Source organism: Diabrotica virgifera, chromosome 4, assembly GCF_917563875.1.
Source record: "Diabrotica virgifera virgifera chromosome 4, PGI_DIABVI_V3a".
NCBI lineage: Eukaryota > Metazoa > Arthropoda > Insecta > Coleoptera > Chrysomelidae > Diabrotica > Diabrotica virgifera.
In genome coordinates this window covers 33,202,896-33,227,788 of record NC_065446.1, presented here as the reverse complement: position 1 = coordinate 33,227,788, position 24,893 = coordinate 33,202,896, and the positions used below count along the sequence as shown (strand labels likewise).

Here is a 24,893-nt window from a genome sequence, read left to right as displayed (position 1 = left end):
GAAGTTATCGTCAATACGAGAGTATGCGTTCGGCGAGCCTTGGCCTACACCTGCCGATATAGGGGAGATATCACCAGGTGATTTGTCCACCTTCCTGGAAATGGCACGATGGATGATGAACTAAGGACGACAACCCCCTGGGAGGATGTACAATGGGTCAATTGTGGCCTAAGTGCTGTGGGACTTGACTCATACTCCCTACTCTACAGAGACAGAAGTTGATGCAATCCGATACCAACTTCAATCCAACTCCAACTCTGATAAGTCGCTGCGATGCACCGTTTACACACAATGGTAAATTGCAACAACTCGATTGATAGCGATAAGTTGTTTGATTTATCGCTGTGTCTAAACGACCTTTTACGATGTGACCAAAATACTCGTATTGCGTTTTCCGTTCTTGTATTATAAGCATAAGCTCTATTTCCTTATTCATCCTCCGCAAGACATCCGCATTTGTCGTATGGCTCATGTAGGATATTCTGAGCAATTTACGGTAACACCAGAATTCGGATGCTTGGATTTTTTTTGCTGCTTCTGTCATTGTCCAGGCTTCAACACCATAGACCAAGGTGACAAATAATAATAATTAAATTTAGGGTGACAAATAATAAAACGACAAGGTAATAAAGACATTGCAGTATATTGGTGTTAATTTTACACTTATTTTTTACATTGTAAAAAAAATGATGAAAATAATTATACAGTCTACCTTGATTATAAATTCTAAAGCGTTTTACCCGACAGATTTGCAGATTAGTACGTATAAATTGACAAGATTAACAGGCAAATGTTGTGAGTCGTTTTATATTTTTTAATCAAAAATTATAGTTTGATCAAAGAGATAAGAGTAAAATTAGTTTATATAAATTTCATTATTAATATAATACCAACAATATTTAAACAACATATGTTTAGCAATTCTGCTAAAATTAGACTAATTTAATCCTGACCATTCGAACATCTCACCTGACAAGACAATGTAGGATGGACGTCTACGCAGAAATGCACGGCACCGTAACAACCTACAACCGAAACAACCTACTGAAAACTAGGTTGAAAAACCAACAGTAGACCACTATTCTTTAGTCAGACAGAAAGTCTTATATTGTCCCAAGAATTCAATATTTAAGCCCTCGTCAGTCATGTGTGATAAGTTGACAAGTTGATAAGTTTAACCTATTGTTAATAGGTTAAAATAAGTGAATAGGTTTCTTGTTAACCGTTGTTGTTTCCATCCCATATGTAACAACAAGTCTTATATAGATCTTATTAATGTTCATCTTTGTTCTCTTACTGAAAGTCTTGCTTCTCAGCAGCTTTCTTTTCATTCTATATGTTTTTTTGCCTTTCGGAGTTCTTTCCTCTGTTCCCCCTTTTCGGGTTTTCCCTATTGTTACTCCCAAGTAGCCAAAGGTGGATAGTTTCAAATTTATGGTTCTGTGTTATTAGATATTTCTGAGTTATTGTGTCGTCCTTCCCTATCGTCATGTATTCTGTTTTGTGTTGGTTTATTTCTAGCCCTATTTTCTTCGCTTCCTTATGTAATTTTTCAACTGCTTTTATAAGTGCCATCTTCGTCTTCGCTATGAGAACTAGATCATCTGCATATGCTACTAGTTGAAGTTGATCTGTAATAATGTTTTTGTTTTTTTGTTTGCAAAGTTTGTCCTCCTTATTATTACTTCCAACATCAGGTTAAATAATGTCGGTGAGATAGAATCACCTTGTTTCACGCCATTGTTTACATTGATCTCCTTAGAAGTTGTTCCGTTGAAACTGGTCTTTGCTGTGGTGTTCTTTAGGCTGACTCAGCCAGCATATGTCTTAATTTTTCTGTGATTCCAAAATTCTCTAGCTCCTCCATCATTATCGTCCGATTACCTAATTGTGTCAAAATCGCTTCTGAAATCTATGAATATTAGGTGTATCTCTGTTGTATTCTCTCGATTTTTGAATTATTTGCTCAGCTGTATGTATAGAATTAATTGTCGATCTGTCCGGTCTGAATCCGTTTTGGTATTCTCCTAATATAGACCAGTAAGGATCTGTTTTTAGGTGGATGTGAGAGGTGGCATTCAGATTTTTGCGGATAAAGTTAGGTGATCACTTCGTTAATAATAATTGATTTATGCTCCTTCTCAAATATGCCCGGAACATTAATAAAAAAAATAAAATATTTAAAAATTTCAAAAAATTTCGTTTTTTTTTCTAATTTTTTTGCTTACAACTTTAAAACGATTCATTTTGGAACAAAGTCGTGTAGGAATAAAACAAAGATAATTACATTTTCTATCAGATGCGATTGGTTAAAAATGTCTTAATTTATCACCCTTGCTGCAAAATAGCAATACATATAAAATAAGGGGACAAAACAAGCCTGTCCTTATTCAATGATTTTCCATCACTTAGGTTACACTTGGAACCTTCGTAATTCACTTAGAAAATTTTTGTAATGTGCTAAAACCGTACACCAAATTTCATTAAAATTGACTTACTAGATTTTGAATAATAATTTTGCAATATAAACTTTTTTAAAAAAATTAATATTTTTTAAAATCTTGTACAACAAAAACTAGAAAATATAAAGATTTGTCAATTTTTTTTCATATAAAGAAGCACTCCACCTATCTAATGCACTTTACAGAATTGAAATCGGATTGTTTAAGCAGCCTCAGCAATGTTTTAAAGTTATAAACAATTTTTTGGCTTATAAACAAATTAGTCCTGTGGCCAGGTGGGGTTGCTACTGGCTCCTTTAGTTAGATGGACTTACCCAAGATTTTTATGTATTTTTTGACCCGTAGAACACGATTTTTTTGGGTAACAGTTGATCCGGATGTCGATAAGATTGTTATAAACAAAGAACTTGAGGAATTACATAACATCGATTTTTCGCAAAATAAAACATTTTTTTTGTATTTCTTGGGTTATTCTAAGCAAAAAATGTTCTTACAAGTTTTTTCGTAGGATGCATAGTGTTCGAGATAAACGCAGTGGAACTTTCAAAAATTCGAAAAATTGCAATTTTTGAACGCGAATAACTTTTGATTAAAAAATAAAATAGCAATTCTGCTGACAGCATTTGAAAGTTTAAGTCAAATTATACCGGTTTTAATTATTTGCATTGCTAAAAATTAATTTTTTTATTATTAAACAAAGCTATTTTTTATGAGCCAAAAATTGTTTATAAGTTTAAAACATTGCTGAGGCCCCTTAAATAATCCGATTGTAATTCTGTAAAGTATATTAGATAGGTAGAGCACCTTTTTATATGTACAAAATTAGACAACTTCTAAACGGTCTACTTTTTGTTCAGAAAGATTTTAAAAAATTTGAACTTTTTTAAAAACATTTAGATTGCAAATTTATTATGCAAAATCTATTATTTCGATTTTAATGAAATTTGGTGCACGTTTAAGTATATTTTAAAGAATTTCGTAAGTGAATTACTATGGTTCTAAGTGCCACCAAAGTGGTTAAAATCATTGAATAACAACAGACTTATTGTATTTAAGACCTTAAGACATTTTTGACCAGTCGTATATCATACAAAATTCAATTATCTTTATTTTATTTCTCTACGACTTTGTTCCAAAACGAATCGTTTTAAAGTTATAAGCAAAGAAATCAGAAAAAAATCGACGTTTTTCGAAATTTTTAAATATTTTAATTTTTTTATTAATGTTCCGGGCATATTTAAGAAGAAGCATAGGTCAATTATTATTACTGAAGGTGTCACCTAACTTTATCTGCAAAAATCCGAATGCCACCTTTCACATCCAAAAATAGACGTTTTTTCACAGATCCTTACTGGTCTAATATTCGTTCAGCGCATAATTTAATTCTCATGTTTATTATGTTTGCTAGAATTCTATGTATATGCGGTGTTCAATAAAGATATTGCTCTGTAATTCTCGCACTCCTCCGATCTCCTTTTTTATTTAAAGTTACTATTATACCTCTGTTCCAATCTTCTGGTATTCAGTTTTGTACCTATATTTGTTGTATTAGCTGGTTTATTTCTTTATGTAATTCTCTTCCTGCGTATTTTAATAATTACAATGCTATTTCATCTTTTCCTGCTGCTTCTCGGTTTCGGAGGATTTTAATTTCTTTTTGAACTTCTTCATCCTCTGTGGGAATTTCCACTTCGTCGTGATATGATCTAAAATTATATAATATTAAGAGGGCGGAGTTAAGTAGGATTAGATTAGATAATTTTGAATAAACTCTTTTTTATTTGTCGATTTACATATGAAGTTGGTCTTTTTGAGATGACTCTTCTAAGTACATAATGTTTTAATTAAAAATCTATTTCCAATTACCACAACTTATTAAAAACTCTTCTTTACTATATCTTTGTGCTGTATTTTAAATATACATACTTTCTGCAGTCTGCCAAAATCAGTATAACAGTACAAAACTGACAAAAATAAAAAATTACATATTGCGTTTTCACTAACCTCTTTCTATAATTTTCTAATATATTTTTTAGTTTTATATTTGGTTAACAAGGGTATTAAAATATATGTATAAGAATTTTTCTACATATAAAAAAGTTTTGTTAAAACTGGACTTGATGATTTTAGTCTTCAGTCATAAGATTCCTTATGGACCATTAGGGATTTTAGTCTTGTAGATAAGTTTAAGCCGTCTGAAAAAAAATATTGGATCAGACCAAACTTATATGAACTACACTCACCGGCAAAATTAAGCGCCCACCTTGTATTTCTTTCAATTTGCAGAAATTGTCAAGCTTGGACCACATTTTATGAAAGATACGGTGAAAACTATCTTTGAGGAAGAGAAAACAATAATATTATTGAAAAAAAAAAAAAAAGAAATGAAAGTCAATGGCATAATAACAGAACCCATAGAAGCAAATAGAGGAATCAGACAAGGAGCCCTCTACTGTTTAACATAATGTTGGATGCAATAATAAAACAAGTGAAGAAAAAAAGTGGGTACAAAATGGTCGATAGAGAAATAAAAATACTCTGTTACGCTGATGACACCGTGTTAGTAGCAGAGTGCGAAGACGACCTACAAAGATTACTGCACGGATTCAACATTAACGCAAAAGAAATGAATACGAAAATATCAGCCCAACAAACAAAAAGCTTAGTAATATCCAAATAACCAATAAGATGCAGATTGGAGTTAGACAATCAAATACAACAAGTAATGACTTTCAAATACATGGGAATTAATCTATCAGCCGACAACAATATCGAAGAAGAGGTAAAAGACCAAATAATTAAAGTCAGTAGAACGGCCGGATGCCTAAACGACACAATTTGGAAAAACAAACACCTAAGAGTGGAAAAAAGGCCCGAATATACAGGGTGTCCCGAAAAGAATGGTCATAAATTATACCACACATTCTGGGGTCAAAAATAGTTCGATTGAACCTAACTTACCTTAGTACAAATGTGCTCATAAAAAAAGTTACAGCCCTTTGAAGTTACAAAATGAAAATCGATTTTTTTCAATATATCGAAAACTGTCAAAGATTTTTCATTGAAAACGGGTATGTATAATTCTTATGACAGGCCCACCTTAAAACGAAAGTATAGTGAAATTTGTCCACCCCATAAAAAATTTATGGGGATTTTGTTCCCTTGAACCCCCCCAAACTTTTGTGTACGTTCCAATTAATTCATTATTGTGATACCATTAGTTGAACACAACGTTTTTAAAACTTTTTTGCCTCTTAGTATTTTTTCGATAAGCCCGTTTTTATCGAGACGCGGCTACTTTTTTACTATATTTACATAAAAAATTTATGGGGGTTTTGTTCCTTTAAACCCCCCAAATGTTTGTGTACGTTCCAATTAAACTATTATTGTGGTACCATTAGTTAAACACAGTGTTTTTAAAACTTTTTTGTCTCTTAGTCTTTTTTTGGTAAGTCAACTTTTATCGAGATGTGGCTTCTTTTTCAAAATATACCAAAAAATTTAAGTTATAAATAGATTTTCAGATTATTAACAGGTGTCTATAATCATACTTAACCATATACAAATAGGTGGTGGATTCGACAAATATTCAAAATATCTCGATAAACACTGGCTTATCAAAAAAGTATTAAGAGGCAAAAAAGTTTTAAAAATATTGTGTTTAACTAATGGTGCCACAATAATAATTTAATTCGAACGTACATAAAAGTTTGGGGGGGTTTAAGGGAACGAAACCCCCATAAAATTTTTATGGGGTACACAAATTTCACTATAATTTTTTTTTAAGATGTTGCTACAATAAAGATTCTTCATGTCCATTTTCAATAAAAAACCTCTAGGAGTTTTCGATATATTAAAAAAAATCGATTTTCATTTTGTAACTTCAAAGGGCTGTAACTTTTTTTGTGTGCACTATTGTATATAGGTAAGTGAGGTTTAATCAACCTATTTTTGATCCCAGAATCTGTGGTATAATTTATGACCAATCTTTTCGGGACACCCTGTATAAGTCAGTTATTAGACCAGTTATGACTTATACAGCCGAAACAATACCAGATACAAGCAAAACACAAAAACATCTGGAGACCAACGAAATGAAGATCTTAAGAACGATTGCTGGAAAAGAACTACAGGACATTGTAAAAAGTTAGGAAATCAGAGGCATATGTGGGGTAGACAATATAAATGCCTGGTTAAAGTACACAAAAGAAGATTGGAATCAACACATAAGCAGGATATCTGAATCAAGAATAGTACGAATAGCCAGGGACAAGTTACCGTTAGGCCGAAGAAGTATAGGACCCAAGGAAAAGATGGAATGACAATTTAGGGACAGAATGAAAGGCACCGTTGAAGAAAAACAGACATAACTGCTCATATAAAAGAAAAAGAAGAAAAAAAGTCGATTATAAAGGAATGCTTAGCAAAAATCCAGTGTTTAAAAATATTCGAAGAAAAAAATTTAAACAAGCTTAATTTGGAAGATCATAGCCTAATTAAAAAAATTATGAGTATTAATAATGGGTGTTCCGGCCTCTGGCCCTTATGACTTCTTGGAGCCGGTTCGGCAATTTCAAAATCTCGCAGGGAATGTAGCAGGGAGATGGGCTGGCCCCAACATTGTTTAACCTGGCACTGGAGTACGCGATTAGGCAAATGCAAACTGGAAGAGGAAACCTTCTGACCAACAAAACGGTTCAAATGGCAGCTTATGCAGATGATATTAATATTATGAGTAGAAGTAGAACATCATCAGGAGCACAGGAAACATACGCAGAGTTAAAAATGCAAACGAAATGGCTAGGTCTGGATGTTAACACAGAAAAACCAAAAATTAGGATACAGATGAGAAGAAATATTGTCCCGCATTACAAATGAATATGACATTGAAACGGTTGGAAAGTTTACATACCTGGGAGTAGAAATATATGCCGACGGATCAGAAGATGGAGAAATACGGAAGAGAATAACGCAGGCAGACCCGAGCTTTTATTACCCTCTACCGTATATTTCTGTCTAAAAGTGTCCACCGAAATACAAAGATAATATAATATAAAACCTTAATTCGACCAATAGCATGCTATGGCAGTGAAGTATAGGTATGCGATCCTGAAAGAAACATCCAAAAACAAACGCGACACATTCGAAAGGAAAGTACTGAGGAGAATACTAGGACCAGAATTCGATGCAACAACGAACTTTATCAACTTTATAAGGAAACACGTTTGTCAGACTTCATTAGGAGACAAAGATTGCAATGGGCCGGACATGTGATAAGAATGGGAATGGGAGAGTATAGGCAGTGGCGTACCGATAGATCAGCGGGCCATGGTTCCAGTTGAGATACGGGCCCACCCGCCCAATAAAAACTCACATTGTATAACACGAGTATCGAGCATCTAGCCTATTGCATTGGGATTATTTTTTTGACCCACCGTATAAAACTTGCATTGAATATCTCAGTTTCCGAATTTTTGCAACTTTTTAGTTTACCTACAACTTATTCATGGATCGTGCTAATATAAAAAATACAAGTGTTTGAGTTAGCACGTGTAGGCAAGCACCGGCGGTTAGTCTTTAAACAAGGACTTCGGCAAGCAGGTAAAACGAGCAAGGAACCTTACAAAAGCGTTCCCTGTGTCTCTTAATAAATTTTGTTAAATTTTTTGATAAATAGTGATTCTTCATTTTTATTAATAAGTAGGTACCTACACAAAAATTAAAATTTATTAAGCAGTTACATTTCGTAGTGTGTACTTATGTAGTTCAAAATGTCCCCATCAAATTAGAAACAAAAGAAGCAAAAAGCGCTTTAGAGCGGGCCCGGTTCCGCGGAACCCGCGGAACCATGCTCAGTACGCCACTGAGTATAGGCTACCAAAAAGAATATTGAACGCTAGAATACAGGGAAAGAGACCGGTTGGCAGTGGCGTGCTGGCCATATAAATGAATCGGTGCAATCACCGAGAGGCCGCGGCCTATTGAGGCCGGTCAAATAAGTTTTTTTCAAAAAAATTTTGGATGTAACAAAATTATTTTTAATTTCTAATCGAATGATATTAACAAAACATTTTAAAAATATATTATTTCCATACATAGTGTTCGAGCCATTTGAATAATATTGCATTAATTCCAGTTGTCTGTTTTATACACATCCTGTATTTCAAAACGGTTAAAATTAAGACGTTCAATTGAGCCATGAATAGGTATTATTCGGCTGATAATATAAACACAGACTTTTACACAAAATACGACTCAGCAATTGTATATATTTTTTAGATAATATGTGTTTCTGGTAAAAGTTCGTTAAGTATTTTTGGATGTTTTCGGTTTTGCTGAGTGGACAGAACCAGGCGATGTATGGCGGTTATTTTGAAATTAGCGAGGATAGATCCATTAGAAATGTATTTATGTTTAATATAGATTTTATAATATTTTCTATAAATGGAAAAACAACTTAAAACAATCTGCTATGCAGACGATGCAATACTAATGTCTCAAAATGAAGATGATTTACAACGTATCTCTCTCTCTTGTCGTTTCCCCATTACTGAGGATCGTGATTTCTTCCAATATTCCTAACAATTTTATTCCATTGGTCTCGATCTTCAGCTGCTTTAAGAGCTTCGCAGAATGAGTTTCCAGCTGAATTCTTAATTTGGTCGGACCATCTAGTTGGTGATCGTTCTCTTGATCTTCTGCCCGGAACGTTTCCAGAAACAATTAATATCTCCAAACTATCGTCACCTCTGTGAACAATGTGACATAAGAATTGCAGAATTCGTTACTGAAATATTGTGGACAGACTTTTGTTTAATTTAGAGTTGGTTTAGAATGGAAACGTTTGTCCTATGAGCTGTCCAAGGTATGCGCAGCATTCTTCTCCAGCACCGCATCTCAAAGGCATCCGCTCTCAAAAGCACCACACTTGGACTCAAAGAGTCCAAGTCTCTGCCCCGTATAGAAATATTGAGAATACAAGGGCATTCACCAGTCTCATCTTGACATTTTGAGTCTTTACAAACTTTAGTTAGGCGACTCATCGCATTTTTTGCAATACCAATACGTCTCCTAACTTTTGCTTCACAGTTACCATCGTTAGTTGTACTAGACACGAGATAGACAAAGGTGTTTACTATTTGGTATTCCTGTAACATGTTAGTCAGTTGAATAGTGTCGAATCTGTCGACCACCATTATTTTGGTTTTAGCTTTATTGATTTTCAGACCAACTTTATACTGCTTTCGTACTCAACTCTTCGCAGGAGATCAAACATTTCTTACAACATATGCTGCACCAATTTAACATAACCACCAGAAAATTTAACATGTTAATTTCCCCAAAAAAGACAAAATGCGTGGTTATAACAGCAAATTCAATAATATATAAATTGGAGCTGGAGGGCTAATAGAACAAGTGATAGAGTTTTAATAACTAGACATCACACTAGCTACGAAAGGGTCTAAACGGAAGTGGAAGATCAAATGAATAGAATAAACAGAGCAGCAGGTTGTCTGAATGATACAATATGGAGAAATAAAAATATCGGAAAAGAAATGAAAGGCAGAATTTACAAAACAGTCATAAGACCAATAATGACATAAGCGGCAGAAACACGACCCGACACAAAGGGGACAAAAAACCGTTCGAAAAATCGATGGTAAGACTGTATGGGACACAGAGCTAGAAGTACAGATATACAGCGAAAATTCAAGGTGGCAATATTATTAACTGGATAAGAAACAGAAGAATAGAATGGAATGACCACATACGCCGAATGACAACAAATAAAGTAGTAAGGACAGCGAGAGACGGTTCCCCAATAGGAAGACGATCAGTGGGAAGACCAAGAAAACGATGGAATGACCATACTTACTAGAGAATGAACTGAACTTACTAGAGTCACATTGAGAAAACAGACAGAGTCATGTTTATACAAATAGAAGAAGTATTTTGTCTTATAAATAAGAGATAAAAATTCTGATAATAGAAGATAAAATAAGGATTGGAGGCCGTTTTTCTATAAAATTACCGGGCCGCTTGAAAAGTTCCAGCACGCCACTGCCGGTTGAAAAGCCAAGAAAGCGCTGGGAAAACAAACGGACAAGCACTTTTAGGAATCCCTCTATGGAGAAGTTTGCCACAGGCAGACACAAGGGTGGATGCAAAAAAATAAAAGCGTCGAAGGCTTAATTTGGGCTGTGGTGCCGTAGAAGGAGATTACTAAAATATATCGGTTTACTTAATTTTGATAGCTTTGCAATTACTTACATATTATGTAGTTTGTATTGATTGTCATATGTGTGCGTGTTTATAAGTGAAGAGATGTGTCGGTCACCTTTATAATTATTACTCCTTCGTCATCTTCTTCTTGGCATGTTGAGAGTCTCTTTTCTAACATATCAACTCTTATAGTCTTTTCTTCCTTTCTGACTGGTTTCTTCTTTTTAAATCGGCTGTAAGAAAAATTTTTTTTGTGAAATAAAGGTATTATACTATACTACAATCACAATAAAAATGCTCTAGAAATAAACCAACCAAGACAAGTTGAATGTTACGAGGAGCACTACCAAATCATAATTTAGAATTATCTATATATATATATATATATATATATATATATATATATATATATATATATATATATATATATATATATATATATATATATATTAACTGTAGCTACAGGCACCCAGTAAACCGACGTCAATGTAGCTCCCGGTGTATATTGTATATAGTAAATATTGATATTTAGGAACCCAGAAACTATTTGATAAATAGGCACCCAATCTGTATAAAATTTTTATAATATATTACAAACAAGCACCACGCAGCATTGCCACATTTATGGGGGTCACATTGACTGTTTTTCTGATTAAAGTGTATATTAGTTATTTAAACTCAACACTGATTTTACGTGTTCATAAAATATGTATGTAAAAGTGGGTGCCACTAATTATCGTAATAAAAAAATATGCAATTTTGTTCGAATGAAGAAAGACCTCAAACTCATTAAACTTTATTTTATTCTAAATCTGTGCGTATATAATATGTTCATCAAAAATAAACTATTAAAACTGCATAACAGAAAGACAGACTTGCTCAACAAACAAAATATACACTAAAGACAAAATAAATAATAATAAACTACGGAATATCTTCTTCTTATACTTGTTGTAGATAGATCTGTCGATTTCTTAATTCCGACGTTGAAGTATTTCTTGAGAGGTAGACTACCAGCTATCACTCCATCTTTTTGGTGCTCTCCCCGGTGGACGCTTGCCTGCCGGCTTTCCTTCTAGTGCAATTCTTTGTAGTCTGTGCTCCTCCATTCTTTATACATGACTGAACCATTCTCTTCATTTTTGCCTTCCCCATCTGACTACATCTTACACACCACATTGTTCCCTGAGGAAGTTGTTTCGTATTATATACCTTTTTATCTTCCCTGCTATTGCTCTTAGTGTCTTCATTTTGTATGTATCCTAGTTGTAGCAATTCCACATCTTCTATTATTTCATCCATTAGTATATTAAATAGAAATGGACTGAGGTGTTGAATCCCTGTCTGATTTCCCCTGGTGTTGGTATGTTGGCCGTAGTGGTGTCGTCTGTTTTAATTTTTGTCGTGCTGTTATTGTTCATTTGTTTGATGACTGTCAAATGCTTTCCTTAGGTCTACGAAACAAATATATGCGGGTTTGTTATATTTTATCTACTCCTCTTTCACTTGTTTCATGACAAATATTGCATCAGTCGTCGACCTGTGTTTTCTGAATCCTTCCTCTTCTTCTCTGGTCTTTGTCTGTGAATCCAATTTATCCTTGAATATGCCTGCGAATAACTTCATTGTCGTATTTAAGAGAGTTATTCCTCTGTAGTTGTCCGGATATGATCTTTGTCCTTTCTTAAAAATGGGTATTGTGATACTGGTGTGCCAATCTTGTGGTATCTCTGCTCTGTCTAAAATTTTGTTAAACAATGTTGTGAGACAATAATTAGTGACTTTCTGACCGCTGTATTTCAGCAGTTCGTTCGGTATTCCATCAGTACCTGGCAATCGTCTATTCTTTAAAATCTTCATTCTCGCTTCTCCTTCAGTTTCGTTAGTGATATACCTGTCTTCTGTTTTGTAATCGTGTTCGTCATTGGCTTCTTCACCTTCGTAGGGTTCTTTGAAATATTTTCCCATGTCTCAGTTGGTATCGCTGTTGTCTGTACAAATTCATTTATTGTTTTTTTTTCTGTTTTTTAGCATTTTCCAAACTTTCCTCAGTGCGCCATAGATGTAGTGATCCATATCACTTGTGAACTTGATCCAATGCTTTCTTTTTGTTGTACTTATTAGCGAATTTATTCTGTTTGTTTTTTCTATATAGATGGCGCGTTGTTCCTGCGTTCCGGTGCTTTTGTAACACATATAGCATTTTCTCTTTTGTTCTGCGAGTTCTTTGACTTCTTGACAAAACCACGGTTTGTTGTTTCTTATTGCGTTGGTGTTTGTTTTTCTTTGAAGACAAACATTTTATTTTTTTATATGATTTTCTATAGAATTTTGCTTTCCAAGTATATAAAAACTATATTTTTTTGATATACTGATCTTATCCACAGGACAACTTTTTGACGTCTTGTAAAATTCAAAGCTAAAGAAAAACCTATCATTTCCACCCCAACAATAATAACTGTACCTAATATGTAGTCACTTTTGTATACATTGATGAGCGCGCTAATAATCGGCAAAATAACGCAAAAGATGGAAAACATATTATGTTGTGAGATAGAATGAAATGAAACTAGTAGAGTTGGGAAATTTAGCGATAAAAACGTATATATTTAAATTATATTTATTGTTTTCCACCTTTAGACGTATCAGACGAGAATGTCAGCTAAAAGAGTCACTCTCACAGTGGCAGTTGCTAAACTCGTGCGATACGTCTAAAGGTGGGAGACAGTAAATATAATTTAAATTTATAGGTTTTTGTCGCTAAACTCCCCACATCTACTAGTTTCATTTTTTTTATCTAATAACTTAATATGTTTTCCATCTTTTACGTGATTTTGCCGGTTATTAGCGCGCTCAGCACTGTATATAGTATATATACACTTGAGTCCACGAGTCTTTACCCGTTCCTTATTAATACCTGGCGAGATAAAAACTTACTTTTTATCTAGCATCATTCTGTTCCACGCATGAAACTAATGACAAACCATGCAGTTACCGTCTCTTATTAAGTAAAAAGACATGTTATTTTTATGAACGATCTACGTTCAGTACAATGAAAATAGATAGGTACAAAAAAGACGATTATGTTTTCACATACTTAAGTACAATTTCTGACGTTTTGGTTTATTTACATTTATGGCTGTCAGTTTGTTGAAGTTTTTTATAGTATACAAACAGTTGTTTTCTGAACTAATTTTATATTGGAGTTTGAAATTTTATGATAAGTTTCTGTTATTTTACGATTAATTTTGACAACTAACCTCATTGATACAGTTAAGGAATGCTTGGGTTCACTGTTCCTCCAAAGTGAATAAAATATCAAAAAGAAAATATGTTATTAAATTTTTTTATAAATTGCTTATTTATTTATTAACCAATGATAATAAAAGAATTTATTAAGCTACTTCAAATGTAGCTGTAATTCTGCACCAAAATTTTAAAACAAAACCTACATTTGCCATTTTATTTATTTGATGACGTCAAATTTTAACCCGTGATTGGAACAGTAGCTACTTACTGTCACTTGCTGTTGCGTTTAGTAAATTTTCGACTTATTTCATATGCTTTAACTTTAAAGGATGACGCACGGGTAAAGACTCGTGGACTCACCTGTATAGAGATGTTTAAAATAATGGAATAAATTCAATTTATCGAAAACAGCCCACTTTGGAGAAAAATCCCGAGACAGGTCGATTTTTATTTCTAAATTATGATTTTTTTTTACACATTATATACTATAATAGTGACTTCATTCATTTGGGTGTTTGATGTAATCGATGATTTTTTTAAAATTTAAACGGGGGTCGTGTGGTAGCTCATTTGAAAGGTTAGTCAATTCTCTAGTCAGTAATATAAACAATAACATTATTATTTATACAGGGTGGCCAAAATATATTTTTTTGAAATAAATTAATTGGCGCAAAAAGAAGAATATAATTAGAAATGTAATTTATTTAACTCAAAATACATTTTACTGATGTAAGAAAATATAAAAAAATTATTATTTCATACATAAACATTGCTTTTCGCATAACTTAAATATCAAACAGCCACTCACCTACTTGTTGGCAGTATGAACATTTAATTTAAGCGAAAAGCAATGTTTATTTATCAAATAAACATATTTTTCTCTTTTCTCACAGTAGTAGAATGTATTTTGAGTTAAATAAAATACATACATTCTTCTTTTTGCAGCAAATAATTTAATTCAAAAATAATTTTTTTGGCCACCCTTTATAAATAAGGATTATGTTTATATTACCAAATGGAGAATTAAATAACCTTTTAAATAATCTACTATACGAACCATATTTCCATTTAAAAAAATCATCGATTACGTCATCACGCCCTAATGGATGACGTTACTATTATGGCATATATGTCAAAAAAATCATACTTTAAAATTAAAAATCGACCTGTCTCGGGATTTTTCTCCAAAGTAGCCATAAAATGAATTTATTCCATAATTTAGAATCTCTCTGTATATGGATTTTAAATCTGTACACTGTATATTTATCTTGGCGATTCTATTTCATCAAATAAATAAAAAATTTCATTAGATAAAAAACCTGGTTAGTTTCTCCACTTTATTCCACAATAGAATGACTCAGTTCTTACAACAAAAAAATTAATGCTTTTAGAGTATTCTTTGTGCTAGGGGAGCAAAGTATGCTAAATTTGCAGTCACTCGACCGTTTTTGGACCTATTGGGTTGTGAAGAGTAGGTCCCAAAACCAAAAAAAAGTTGAGTAAAGTTTTCAATTTTAGTAGACGCTTGCCATTTTTTAATTTAATTTTCAATTTCCAACAATCGTTTCTTCCGATTATAACGCCATCTATCCATAATTCAACAAAATGTTTCGCATAAAAGTTACATATTTTTACGTATGGAATCCAAATCTGCAATAAAAAATGGGGGCTCCTATTTAGGATTTTAAAGTAACCCCCAACCCCACCTCCGTGGGAGGTCGTGTGTGGTGCCATTCTACAGATTTTTCAAAAATATTGAATAAGTGCATTTTACAGTTTTTCGATCTGATGTTCATTTCTCGAAATATCGCGGGATTCGTATTTAAAATATTAAATTTACCCCCCATCCCCATCCGTGGGAAGTCGTGTATAGTATCATTCGATAGATTTTTAAAAAATATTGAGCACAATTTTTTTAGTTTTTCGATCTGTCATTTATTTCGCGAAATATTCGCTTTTTCTTGTGAAACTTTGGGACTGGCCCATTTCCTTACGCCCCAGGCTCAAATCGTCAGATTTTTTAAATATACACTCTTTTTCATTTATTCAACTTACCTTATCTTAATCTGACAATTTGGAGTTTTTTTAAGGATATATTTTTTTCGGGCCCCCCTTAACGAACTCCCCTGTAAGAGCCAATATATGGTAGACGTACATCTGCAGAGTACCAGGTTTCTCCCCATATGATAATCTGACTCGCTCGAGTAACTGCAAAAATCCCCGCTTGGGCTCGCCTACCACTAGTGGCTTCCAATATAAACACTAAACGTTAAAGGGTTAATACTTTATTACTATTATTATAATTAGGTTAGATTAGTTATCTTGTACTTTGTCGTCTAATAATTTAAGTATTCTTTTCGTTGTCTCTCATATTAACATCCAATTTAAAGTTTATTGCACTCACTTTGATTTACTGCACACAAAGAGCACCTTTGAAAATACTTTTTTTTTGCATAGAATCGGATATATATTTATCTCCATTGATAGCAGGTATTTAAGCGGTATAACAAATCGGCGCGAAGTAGCATGAGTTAGGTTATATTAGAGAAAGGCGGGGTTGTCAGATTTATGGTGCCACTATGCCACTTTTTTTATTGGTGCCAAATTGACTAAAATTATATAGTTACATACAGTTGTATATAGTAGAGCGCCCTCTATCGAAAAATGCCTGAACAAATCAATATGTCCGTTTAGAAAAAGTCTCAATCTGGCACCATTACGTTTTTTACATATTCTGCATTAGAAACACTTGTACTTTCCTAGGACGAAAAACATACACGCTGTCGTACTGGCACCCAAAATCGGGTGCCACATCGTCAAATTGGGTGCGACATTGACATGTTTTGCTTAAAAATGGTGCCATATTGACAGAATATATCTGTATATATATATATATATATATATATATATATATATATATATATATATATATATATATATATATATATATATAAATGCAGGTCGACTCAGCCTGAATAAAATGAGTACCTTGGGTAAAACCAGGGGTAATAGTAGACGGTTGAAGCGTAGCACTGGCTCTCTTACCTTCCTTGTATACCGTAGGCCCTAGATATAGCAGACTACCCTGCTATACTCCCAAAGCCACGTGAGCGGTATAAAACGGGAGACTATTATTATTATATAAATGTATATCTAATGTAATATGTAAAACAAAAATCAAAAATCAGAATTTATAAAACTGTTATCAGACCTACGGTAACATACGCATGCGAAACATGGGTGCTGAAAAAGTCAGGAACAGACCTTTTAGAAAGATGGGAGAGAAAAATGCAAAGAGCAATATATGAAGGTGTGAAAATGGACGGTCAGTGGAGAAGAAGAACCAATTAAGAATTTGAAGATCTACATAAAGAGTCAACGATCACGATGACGATTAAAGCACAGAGAATAAGATATTTGGGACACATCGAGAGAATCGGAAGCAAAAGAATGCCAAAAATGATACTCTCACGAAGACAAATACAAAAGAGAAGCAAAGGTAGGCCAAGGAAAATATGGAAGGTCAATGTGTACGCAGATCTGAAGAAAAGTAACATTAAGAAGTGGAATGAAATATTGAAAACAAATTTACTGCTTGAGTTTGAAAATAGATAATAAAATATCTAACAATAGCACGGGCAAAATACGCAAGCGTGAGCCACGTTCGTTATTCACTAGTAATGTCAACCCGCCCTTTATTTACAAATTTATAAGAAATTCTGAATCTGTTTATCTATGTGACATTTTTTAAAAAAGTACGTGAAGCTTTGCGAGTTTTTGTGTAGATGCAACTATTAAATATCAAATTTTACCAATTGTATACGATGTATGTCAAAAGATATGAGTTTCGCTCACAAGTAAAATACATGTTTTTTACAAAATTGAAAATTGTTATTGTTAAAAGTTGTTCAGAATTAAAAACTATGTTTTAGTATGCAGTTACATTCTTCCAATCGAAATATTGTGAACTATACCTACAGGTATTCTACGCTTAAGCGAAATTCATATTTTTTGACATACCTTGTATAAATTGATAACATTTCATGATGGTTACATCGTTGGTTTTATAGGCCTGGATCCCGCGTACCAAAAAAAGTCGATTAATAGCCAGCTGAAAATTTGTTAATAGCTTAACGGTGTCTAGTCGGACAAACTTTGATGTACGCGAACACGGAAACAGGGGAAGTTTTAATTGTGGAACGGTTTAAAAATTTGGAACGTCAGATTAAACGTTCCATGAATTTTGTCGGACAGAACATCCAATTGATTTGTAACCCTTTCATTAAACTCTCATGAAAAAATCAGACTGCTATTACTAACCAACACGATTCCTGTCATCTGTCATTTGACATGTTCTTCGTGTTCCACTCATTAAAATGCCCAATTGGTGATATACACCAGTCTGATTTTTGCATGAGAGTTTAATGAAATGGTAACAAATCAATTGGAAGTTCTGTCCGACAAAATACATGGAACGTTTTCGTAATCTGACGTTCCAATTTTTTAACCTCTTCCACAAGTAAAACTTCCCCTGTTCCAGCGTTCCCATACATCATAGTTTGTCCGACTTTAGACACCGTTAAGCTATTAATAAATTTTCAGCTTGCTATTAATCAACTTCTTTTTGGTACGCGGGATCCAGGTCTATTAGACCAACTTAGATTCTAAATACGAACCCGCTTATAAGAATACCGGTTATAGCAATATCCCGGTTTAAGGAATAGAAATTTGAGGTCACGAAACCTTTTTACTAGCCACCAATGATCGGTTATTAGAATATCCCGGTTATAGGAATACTTTTGCTTGGCACGAAGGCTATTACAATAAGCAGGTTCGACTGTGATAAATATTTACTTCGTTTTAAACTTACTTTTTAATGTTCGGACTTTTTTCTTTCTTCTTCTCTTTATCCTGATAATATTGTTTATCATTAACATGTTTCCATATCCCAGTTTTATCCACTTCTTCAGAAATGTTAATAGCAGATAATGGAATATTCATCACGTTCCCATTGGCCAAAGGTATCTTTAAGTTTCCAGCGTTATTTTCTATTTCCAAATTTGCTGCTGCTTTACTATCCTAAGAGAAAACACGCAATTCAAATATTTGAGTCGTTAAGAATAAATAAGAAACACTTAGCTCTAGCGCTCACAACGCAACTGTTTTAAAATATCAGTTGAAAACGAGTTGGAAACCAGTTTCAGGCGGATCGCTTCGTGGGTGAATCCCCTATCTTTTACACTGTCGACATAACAAAATAGTTGCAAGTGCAATCGCTTTCAGAATTTTAAAACAATTGCGCCGTGGGCGCTGGACATTATTCTTAATCTAACAAATAAGGATATCAACTGGGTGATTTTTTAGTGTTATTCGGTGATTTTTTTAGTGTTATTCGGTGATTTTTTGGTGTTATTTGGGTGATTGTTCAGTAGTCCAGGGCGATCTGTTTTGAGATGGACGTTGAGAGATGACTCATATTTTTTTGCAGAAATTACTTGAAAATAATTCATATAATAATATTTGAGTTTTCCTCCCACTCAAAAAGGTCCTGAACATTGTATAAATAATCAAAATGTCAAAAAATAAAGGAAAAATTCGATTTTTTTCTTAGCTTTTACTTCCGAGAAGAGTTGCACTGACATAAAAGTTGCATAATTAAATTTCCTACAATATAGGATTGGTTAACAATTTTAAAAATTGTCACCCTTGTTGCAAAATAGCAATAATTGCAAAAAAACCATAAAAAAATCAAGTATTGGCATTTTACGTTTTTCAACCATTTATGATTCACTTAGGACATTCATATTTTACCCATAAAAACTCTATGATATAATAAAACAATACAGTAAATTCCATTAAGATCGGTTTAATAGATTTTGCAAAATAAATTTTGCAATCCAGCTTTCGCAAAAAAAATCTATTTGTTCAAAATGTTGCAGGACTGAAAATAAAGCAGATAGCAAGTTGATTTTTTTTTGCATATAGAAGAATACTGTATCTTTCATTAGCAATTTGCAAAATTAAAATCGGGTAACTACCACACCACGGCGCGTCAAGAATTTTTTTAAATAAACATTTTTGGTGCTACGCACCGGACAGCGGTGTTCGATTCACACAAGTTGATTTCTACCAAAATTTCTTCCAATCTTTATCTAATATATTATTTTCTTGCTCATACAGTCGAACCCGCTTATTAGAGTACCGGTTATACGAATATCCCGGTTTATGGAATATAAATTCGAGGTCCCGAAACGTTTCCATTTAGCGTTTAATGAATTTATCCGTTGATTGGAATATGGTTTAGTAAAATAATACCGCATAATAGAATAATTTTTTCAGGACAACGAATACATTTTTACGTACAATTTCTTAAAAATTTAAATTTTGCCTGGTATAATGGTTTGTCGCTGTTTGCTGCCTGCTGTTTTGTATATTACGGTTCGTCAGGTACCTAATAAACACTTTATTACTGTGTTATGAGTAGACGCTCCTTTCCCACAGAAAATTCAATCGTTCGCCGACAAGGTCATAAAATAATTTCATTTGTCTACAGATTTCTACATAATGGACAAGGTACATAATGTCACCCATGCACTTGGCTGTTTTTAGAAACAGCATTTTTCTATAAGATTATTTATTACCAATAGTTGATCGTTTGTTGGGAAGTCTTTTCTAAAACTCAATTCCAATTTATTTTCTAATCGTTTCGTAATTATTTTTGTAAATAGATTATAAATTTTTATTAACATAAAAAGACCTAAAACCAGATGCATATACATATTGACATGTATGTACTCTTATAGTATCTTCGGTACGCTTATTTCAGCTAGCCACCAATGATCGGTTATTAGAATATCCCGCTTATAAGAATATTTTTGCTTGGCACGAAGACGGGTTCGACTGTATTTTGTTGTATTTTAATATTTTAATTCCACACAAATCAATCTAATTTGATTATTGTTTGTGAAATATTGTTTAAACAATTGCACATGTTTAAAAATAATAAACTTTTATTCTCTAAGTTAAAATATATGAACAAAGAAATTTTTTGCTAAAAAAACTGTTATGTCAAAGGCAGAGTATGTGTTTTTATTTTGCAATAAAGAAATGTATTTATTTATATCCAAATGTACTAAAAATTAAAATTTATCAATCATTATCAAAGGTCATTGGAATGCCCAATCAGAGCAAACGTATCCGCTGTCCTGCGCGTACCACCAAAAAATGAATTTTTTTGCGAAAGCTGGATTGCAAAATTTATTTTGCAAAATCTATTAAACCGATCTTAATGAAATTTGTAGTATTGTTTTATTGTATCATAAAGTTTTTCTGGGTGAAATATAAAGGTCCTAAGTGTAGAATAAATGGTTGAAAAACGTAAAATGCGAATACTTGTTTTTTATGGTTTTTTCGCAATTATTGCTATTTTGCAACAAGGGTTACAATTCTTAAAATTTTTAGCTAATCCTATGTTGTAGCAAATTTAATTAGGCAACTTTTATGTTAATGCAATTTTTCTCAAAAATCAATACTTTTAAAGTTATAATCAAAAATGAATTTTTTTAAATTTTTCTTAATTTTTTGACATTTTGATTATTTAAACAATGTTCCGCACCTTTTTGAGTGGGAGAATAACTCAAAAATATTATTATATGAGTTATTTTCAAGTAATTTCTGCAAAAAAATAAAAGTCACCTCTCAACATCCAAATGTACTAATATTTTTACAGATGCGCACCTGGTCTACAGGTGTTTGGTATTGTTGCATTTTGTACAGTATCACCCATGACCACTACGCACTTTTCCGTGTTTCGATTTGGGATATAATTAATCTTTCTTTACTAAATACATAGCTAAGTGCTAAAGCCACAAATAAAAAAAATCTTTCTTTAAGAGAAAAGGCAATAGCTTGTCACTTTGCCGTTGTAAAATTTAGAACTAACAGTACGAAATGCTACGAGGAGCCTGTTTTGTGCAAACCATTATTTTCAAGAATTTAAACCTTGATCTAATCAAAAACAAATAGTTGATGCATAACTTGCATCATACTGATGCTCGTATACTATACAATATATAGCCGCTCGTTTCGTATGCGGCTCGTTTCGTATCTGTCATACTCGCATCGCAATGACCATCATTAAATGCTCGTTGCATAGTATACTGTTTAGGGCGTGATAGTTACGGTTAAAATGAATATAAGTGAACACTTAACCACCCTTTCACTTCACCAAAGAGGTATATTGTTCCTCATCCCTAAGTTAAAGTTATTTTGTTTTTCAGCCCAGCCTTTTAACAACGTCTATTATGGCTTTGGTGATACTTCTACCGATGATTCCTATTCCTATGTAGTAGATCTTTGGATCTCCTCAAAGATCCTGACTCTAAGAATGTTTTTTTGTCCCTTTCCCGGCAAGTAACTCCGTTTTTCGTTCTCTTAAATTCCACCCAGGCACACAGAGTAAATTTACTTTGAGTGTTACATTTTCCGATCCAAATGAGACTCCAATATAATTTTTATGAATCTGTCCCTGAAGTTCCTCATTATTAGTACCTGTAGGCACGTCTCTAAGGATAATTTTATGCTTCGAAGATAGTGGAGTGCTTACCTAGACTTTCACTAAGGCCTAGCCTTATATTCCTTCATTATACTCCAGCTCTAACTTCTTCGTCAGCTTTAGAACCGTCTGTATATAAACATTATTCTTTCATTATGAGAATCGTTTCATTTGACTCTCATTCATCCCTTTCTGGAAAGATGATAAACAGGTAAATGACTTTTCGAAATTACATTTAGGTCGCATTGCATCAGTTACCATTTTCAATTGTGAATCATTTTCTATTATCTCTCCAGATTTTATCCCGTTATCCTTTCGTCCTGATTCCTGGCGTTTTATTCTCCCGCTGTATGCTTCTATTTTTGCAGTCCCCTTATGAGCAGCCCTATAGCTGTTTTTGCCACAATCTCGTCTCCTTGCAGATCTGTTGGATCTGTTTTTGACACAATCTCCTCTCGTTGCAGATCTGTTGGACTCAGCATATTTTTTAAGCATTAGGTGATTTGGTCATTTTTCATAGGGTAGTGGATATCCCCTTCGGTGCTGCTCCATCAAAAAGAGAATTTGGTAGTGCATTATTAAATGAGTCTTCTATATCTGGAAACGTGGTTAACGCAATCTCTCCATTATTAATGGAGTGGAATTGTTCATAAGAAGACTTAAAGTCCTTTTACATAAAAAAATGCATTAAAAGCATAACCATACTTAGTTATATATTTTAAAATTAAATAGATAATTAATTAGTCTGTTTTTATTTTCTGACAATATACAGGGTGTCCCGAAAAGATTGGTCATAAATTATACCACAGATTCTGGGGCCAAAAATAGGTTGATTGAACCTCACTTACTTATATACAATATGGCACACGAAAAAAGTTACAGCTCTTTGAAGTTCAAAAATGAAAATCGATTTTTTTTCATATATCGAAAACTTTTAGAGATTTTTTTATTGAAATTGGACATGTGGCATTTTTATTGCAGTAACATCTTAAAAAAAAATTAAAGTGAAATTTGTGCACCCCATAAAAATTTTATGGGGGTTTTGTTCCCTTAAACCCCCCCAAACTTTTGTGTACGTTCCAATTAAACTATTATTGTGGCACCATTAGTTAAACACAATGTTTTTAAAACTTTTTTGTTTCTTAGTACTTTTTCGATAAGTCAGTGTTCATCGAGATATTTTGAATATTTTTCGAATCCACCACATATTTGTATATGGTAAAGTTCGATTATAGAGACCTGTTAATAATCTGAAAATTTATTTATAACTTACATTAGTAGGTATATTTTGAAAAAGAAGCCACATCTCCATAAAAAATAACTTAACAAAAAAATACTAAGAGACAGAAAAGTTTTAAAAACACTATGTTTAACTAATGGTACCACCATAATGGTTTAATTGGAACGTACACAAACATTTGGGGGGTTTAAAGGAACCAAACCCCCATATAATTTTTATGTAAATATATTAAAAAAGAAGTCGCATCTCGATAAAAACTGGCTTATCGAAAAAATACTAAGAGACAAAAAAGTTTTAAAAATATTGTGTTTAACTAATGGTGCTACAATAATAGTTAAATTGGAACGTACACAAAAGTTTGGGGGGGTTTAAGGGAACAAAACCCCCATAAAATTTTTATGGGGTTGGAAAATTTCACTATAATTTTGTTTTAAGATGCTCCTGACATAAGAATAATACATGTCCAATTTCAATAAAAAATCTCTAATAGTTTTCGATATATTGAAAACAATCGATTTTCATTTTGTAACTTCAAAGGGCTGTAACTCTTTTTCTGAGCATATTTGTACAAAGGTAAGTTAGGTTCAATCGAACTATTTTTGACCCCAGAATGTGTGGTATAATTTATGACCAATCTTTTCGGGACACCCTGTATAAATACGATATGATAATATGTAACCATTGTCCTGTTGCCAGGGGTGGTACAACGGCCTCCTTAATTCAGATGGACTTACCTACGTTTTTTTATGTATTTTGACCCGTAGAACACGAATTTTTTGGGTAACAGTTGATCCGGATGTCGATAATATTTTTATAAACAAGAAACTTGAGGAATTACATAACAGCGATTTTTCGCAAACCAAAACATTTTTTTGTATTTTTTGGGTGATTCTCAACAAAAAATGGTCTTACAAGTTTTTTCGTAGGATGCATAGTTTTCGAGATAAACGCGGTTGAACTTTCAAAAAATCGAAAAAGTGCCATTTTTGAACCCGAATAACTTTTGAATAAAAAAGTAAAATAGCAATTCTGCTTACTGCATTTGAAAGTTCTAGTCAAATTCTATCGGTTTTGATTATTTGCATTGCTAAAAATTAAGTTTTTATTTGTTAAACAAAGCCATAAACACATAGTGTTTCCCGTGCCCAATGCATGCGTTTTAATG

General features: G+C 33.0%; 1 protein-coding gene across 7 annotated transcripts in view; it reads right to left on the bottom strand.

The window, feature by feature from the left end:
• Positions 1 to 624: 624 nt before the first annotated feature.
• The window catches only part of LOC126883484 (sodium bicarbonate cotransporter 3), a 362,811-nt gene continuing 338,542 nt past the window's right edge, over positions 625 to 24,893 (bottom strand). For 6 of the 7 annotated variants that reach the window (XM_050649071.1, XM_050649070.1, XM_050649074.1 and 3 more), the window contains 3 exons: positions 18,805 to 19,013; positions 10,734 to 10,918; positions 625 to 4,657 (listed from right to left, as the gene is read on the bottom strand). In XM_050649071.1, the coding sequence (XP_050505028.1) occupies positions 10,774 to 10,918; positions 18,805 to 19,013 (354 nt within the window). In that variant the 3' untranslated portion in view covers positions 625 to 4,657; positions 10,734 to 10,773. The remainder of the gene's footprint in view (positions 4,658 to 10,733; positions 10,919 to 18,804; positions 19,014 to 24,893) is intronic. The other variant, XM_050649073.1, reaches the window with a different exon arrangement.